Genomic DNA, 5,119 nt, shown 5'->3' on the forward strand with positions numbered 1-5,119 from the left:
ATAAGAGCTATCATGGTGAGGGAGTTAAAGTAGTGGATGGCATGTCACTCCAAGTGGTTGAATGGGATGTGTATATGTTAAGTGTATCTAACATCCTGGTTGACCTACCTACGAAATATCTCTAAAGATAAAAAATAAAATTATGAAATTCTTGTTCTTTTAGCTCGAATGTGTTTTCTCACCTCAAAATGTTATTTGATTTTTTTTGTAGCACGTCCAAACATGATCCTATTACCTTCTATATACATCATCCTATTACCAACGAAAATTATTGCATTCTGGACATGCATTTTATGGGCTCGTCTGCAATATTTCACTTAAACATTAGAGGGAGAAAAGGCTGGCTCAGATGCAATATAGTGCCAACATTGATGCAGCGTAACGAATAACTTCATAATTTTTCATAATTGTACGAACAAATTATGTTAAAACTGAAGTGAAAATAACCTTTTAACAACCAAATAGGCTTTTTAAAACAAAAAACACCACCAAACGGGGCTTAATCAATTGATGAAATCATCCAGAGATGACACTGAATTCCTTGCGTGACATTTAATCAGCCACCCACTATATACATCAACACTACGACAAGAAACCTCCTCTTATCTTCGAATGCCAGACGCTAGCCATTACAGCATTACAGACAGACAGGCACATCCCACGCCATGTTCCGTTACTAAAAATAGAAACATGGCATGCTTACACCCAAATAGTAAAAGAAAGAAAAACCATCAAGTACCAAAATAGGCAGCCATGGAAGATCCTTGTACTAGAAAGCAAAATTCCCATTCTCTTCCTTTAGGAAGCCCTCAATTTGTTCAAGTGCCTGGCAAAATGTGAAGTCAAGTGAGAAACGAAATAAGAACATAAAATACCAACCAACTTCCAAAATTACTCAAACTATTCTCCAGCTATTTTCCATGAACAAATATGTTGTGTAAGAGAGAGAGAGAGGGAGAGAGAGAGACCTCAATTGCAATAGCAGTTGGTGTGAGATTGGATACATCTCTATGTCCTAATTTAGCTGCAATATCTGCAAAATGAAAACACTTTCCTTGAGCACTTTAAGCATCCTGGCAAACATAAAGTGCATGTGAACTCTGTACAAGGTTGCAACTCATAAGGGCAAATTTTATTTGAAAAAAGAAAAAAAGAATCATGGATTATCATTAATTATAGAGATCACGAGAAGCAGCAAGGATTTGGCTTAGATGCTGTGGTCTGACCGTTCAAAAAACTACAGCACATATGGTGTTAGATTTTTTTACAGCTGCTAAGCCAAAATCCAAACAAATAAGCCTCCCCCGACTGTCTAAAAGTATAGAAGAGTCTCTTTTTCCTTTCTCTTGGATATACATAGCAACAACTTAAATAAGAAGACATGGCCCCAAACTTCATATACCTTCCACGGAAACCCTCGCATTTGCATTGGCATATGCTTCAAACCTCTCTTCCAGAAGATTAGACAGACGCATGTAAGTCTGCAGTGAAGAGAAACAGCAGCAATTAACAACCCAATCTTGCATCTCACAATATTTACACCATAAGTGAAAGCTTAAATATTTATCTTGCTGAGAATTTTCAGCATGGAAGACAAATGGCCCACCTTTTTGTATGCATCACCCGAATCATGATTCAAAAGGGGACGAGAACCAGTTCCTACAGCTGAAATTCTATGGGCCAAGGCTTCTACTGGAACATCCAACCAGACGCTTATTCCCTTCTGCATATATTTCCTAATAAACCAAATAAAAGACATGCTCAATTACACAAGTCACATAGGCAGTGAACTGTACAAAAATGAATGACAAATAATTGCTTGCATTTGTATGTTCATCATTACCAGTTGATGGGCCGAACAACTGCACCTCCACCAGTAGAAACAACAAATCGATGCATCAAAGACAGCTTCCGTAATGCCTCAGTCTACAAGTCAAAGATATAATTATAAACTTCCGTAATGCATCAAAGATATGAACTACCAAAGTCCAACAAAAAAAAAAAAAAAACTGTAGAAAATGTATTAATAGCAGTACTTCATAACTAACCTCCTTTTCTCTGAAGAAGCCCTCCCCATAGAGCTTGAATACTTCAGTTACAGAAGTTCCACCAAGGTCCTGCTCCACCACCATGTCACTGGAGTATCCACAAAAATTATCAAAATGTGGCACTATTATGCAGGAAGCACACTGCCTGCGAGGTAGACTAATGCATGAAAACAGGTAAAAATGCAAGAATGATACTTCTGGTGGTCACAATTCCAACTCAGAATCCTATGTGCCCAAAGTAGACCATATTTGTCACATTCATTGCAACTCACATGCACCAAGATTCACATTTTTCACTTGGAGCAGTTTCTGAGAGTCCATCATATCACATATTGAACTCCTCAATATTTAAGCTTTCAATTGAACCACGGAAAAAAATGAGATAAATGTGAGGAAAATTAAACAATTTGAGAACCAAATTCTAAAGCAAATTCTCTCTCCCACCCCTCGTTTCCAAGATCCAATTGGAGAACCAATGTTTTGTCTAAAAAGCCTACTAATAAGTAGTCAGAGTACAAACCTATCAGAAAAGGAATAGCCAAGTACTTGTGACAAAATTTTGCCCACTGTTGTTTTTCCAGAGCCCATCATACCTGCATTTTCACATTAGGTATAGTTCAAATACCAGAATAATAAATGATTTCATTAAATACAAAGGACTTCGATTTAAACAAAGAAACTGACCAACAAGATATATGCAGCGTCCACTTAAATATGGCTCGATCTCTTGTGACTTATTCTGCAATTTCATTAAATTCCAGTAAGAAAAATACCCAAAGCAGTCCTTAGATGAGATACAAGCTGCCTCAAGTGTTTTAATTTTGAGGCCATAGTTTACATAACCATTTAACAGAAATAAATGTCATACCCAATAAAGAAAACAAAAGTTTATCATGTCACCATCCTTCATGGGCACAAATCAAACTAGAGAAAATGGAAATTATGCCATACCTTCAAAATCAGAGCGTCATCAAAAGAAGCTTGGAGACCTCCAGTTTCCAAGATTGAAGCTACAAAGGTAATATTAGAAATAAAATGTCAAAACTGGAAACAGAAGTACTTATGGTACCAATACAAGTGCACGCAGTCATAAAAACAAGTGCTTCTATTCATCACAGATTGCAATAATACTAGAACTTTTAAGGACTTCAAATTTAACAGGTCCTCTAATATGGTTGAGATCTTTGATGACCTAAAGGGAGCTAGGTGAAATAATGCAATAAGCCAAAAACTACTCTTCGTATATGTTTCACACTTGCATTACACTCATTCCCAAGATGCTGATCCAATTTGCTTAAATTCCCATGTCGATTGCATAATCAAAACTGTCATAATTTTCTATGACCTCCAATGGTTAAAGAAACAACCAATTATCAGAAGGTCTAAACTAAACATGCATTTTTAAAACAACAGATTATTGAAAGAAAACTCTGTCCTAGTTTAAATTGGAAACTGGTTCAATCACTGACTTAGCTTTACAAATCAAGAGGCAAAAGCTACTCTTAAACAATAAAACCTTTACATTAGAGGGAAAATAAAAGGTTTAATCTCTTGCAAAATACCTGGAAAGTTCTTATAAGAACAGGACACCGCTTTGAGCCTATTCGAAGGGCTTGTTTTAGGCTGCAATTGAACAGAGACTAGCTGATGAAACCTATCCTGTTCCCTGGATCGCCGAGAGAACCGCACCGAACCTCTCGGTCCCCTTACAATTTTCTCCGAACCGGTCCCCGGTGAAAGTATCAAACTCTGCGCAATTTTTGCCTCCATTCTCGCAATAGCTCGATTTCGCTGATAACTTAATCAATCTTCGAACGTATTTGTTATTTTATCCACACCAAAATAGTTTAATATCTATTTCGCTGCAAAATCAAACAATTTCAATCAATTTTTTTTTTCATCCCCCAAGTCATTACTCAAAAATAGAGAAACAAATCCTGAATTTCATGCGAAACTCTAAGAAAACTACGATTAACACGGATAAAAAAAAAAATAGCGAAATCTAAATTTTGTAATTAAACAGTCAGTTTCATGGGATCCGTGAAAATATCAGTCTCTACGAACATGAGACTTGGCTGAGTTTACAGCAGGAAAAATAAAATTAAAATACATTTTCTTTTCCTTCACTTTCTCGGCAGCCAAACAGACCGTAAGATATTTTTATTCAACAAAAAAAAAATTATCAGAGGAATAATAAGAGCGTATACTAAAAGAAGCTTTCACAAATTTTGGCCGACAATAAGAGAGAGAGAGAGAGAGAGAGAGAGAGTAGACGAACCTGAAAGATGAGAGAGCTGGAGAAGCAATGTAAACGCAGAGGATATGGATTTTGAAGGCAGAGGAAGGACTCTAAGGCTTTATAGGAAATGGAAATGGCGTAGTGGTGGTTGTTGGGGGAGGGTGTACAGTGTGGATTCAAAAAGTATAGAGCGTAGTCGTAGTGTGGTGATACGACTAGGTTTAGAGTTTAGGGGTAGGGTGTACGCTCATGTTGGTGCCTCCGGGTCAGTGGTTGGGTGTTTTCTTTATGAGGAAGTGCGTGGCTTAAGGATAAGAATGAGATCTTAAAAATGAGTGATTTGTCATTGTGGGCCGCGGCTATGAGGGAGAGTGACATGGTGACAGCATAGCACGCTCCACCAACCCCTGTGCTTCTTTGGTGAAGGTTGGGGTTGGTGGAACCGGAAGACCATTTTGGTAATTCCCGAGTTCCCACACGTGAACATGCGATGGCTACTCATTTTAGTCGTTAATTGCAACAGTCATCTACATGCGGTTATTGAATTTTAATAATCACAATTTTAAGGTTTAACTGGTATTAAAAATAATAATTGAATTAATAACCCTTTTTTATATGTGAACTTTTTAGCATATTTATAGTTCATAATATATATATATATATATATATATATATATATGTGGCAGTAAAAGTGGGTAATGATGTACGGACGGTTACGGTTAATGGTTACTCATTTTAATTGTTAATTGTAATTGTTTTAGGTAGTTATTGAATTTTAATAATTGCAATGGTTCTACTTATGCGTTTAGCAGTTATCGTTCCATCCAAAGCG

General features: G+C 36.8%; 1 protein-coding gene across 1 annotated transcript; it reads right to left on the reverse strand.

Annotated features, from left to right (window-relative positions):
* Positions 1-379: 379 nt before the first annotated feature.
* LOC132165522 (shikimate kinase, chloroplastic) lies at positions 380-4,483 on the reverse strand. Its single transcript, XM_059576124.1, has 11 exons — positions 4,327-4,483; positions 3,611-3,910; positions 3,000-3,058; positions 2,733-2,787; positions 2,569-2,641; positions 2,049-2,136; positions 1,844-1,926; positions 1,607-1,736; positions 1,403-1,481; positions 969-1,033; positions 380-826 (listed from the first exon to the last, which is right to left on the reverse strand). Exons 2-11 carry the CDS (start codon positions 3,816-3,818, stop codon positions 770-772), a joined length of 897 nt encoding a protein of 298 aa, XP_059432107.1. The 5' UTR covers positions 3,819-3,910; positions 4,327-4,483; the 3' UTR covers positions 380-769.
* Positions 4,484-5,119: the final 636 nt, after the last annotated feature.

Source organism: Corylus avellana, chromosome ca11 (genome assembly GCF_901000735.1).
Source record: "Corylus avellana chromosome ca11, CavTom2PMs-1.0".
Taxonomy (NCBI): domain Eukaryota; kingdom Viridiplantae; phylum Streptophyta; class Magnoliopsida; order Fagales; family Betulaceae; genus Corylus; species Corylus avellana.

What these genes read in the sequence shown, in the direction of transcription:
- LOC132165522 (XM_059576124.1), bottom strand. Translation starts at nt 3,818, where the DNA reads ATGGAGGCAAAAATTGCGCAGAGTTTGATACTTTCACCGGGGACCGGT. An exon ending in ATGACGCTCTGATTTTGAAG is followed by an intron (nt 2,788 to 2,999) that starts GTATGGCATAAT and finishes ATGAAATTGCAG; the next exon opens with AATAAGTCACAAGAGATCGA. An exon ending in GGCTATTCCTTTTCTGATAG is followed by an intron (nt 2,137 to 2,568) that starts GTTTGTACTCTG and finishes TGGATACTCCAG; the next exon opens with TGACATGGTGGTGGAGCAGG.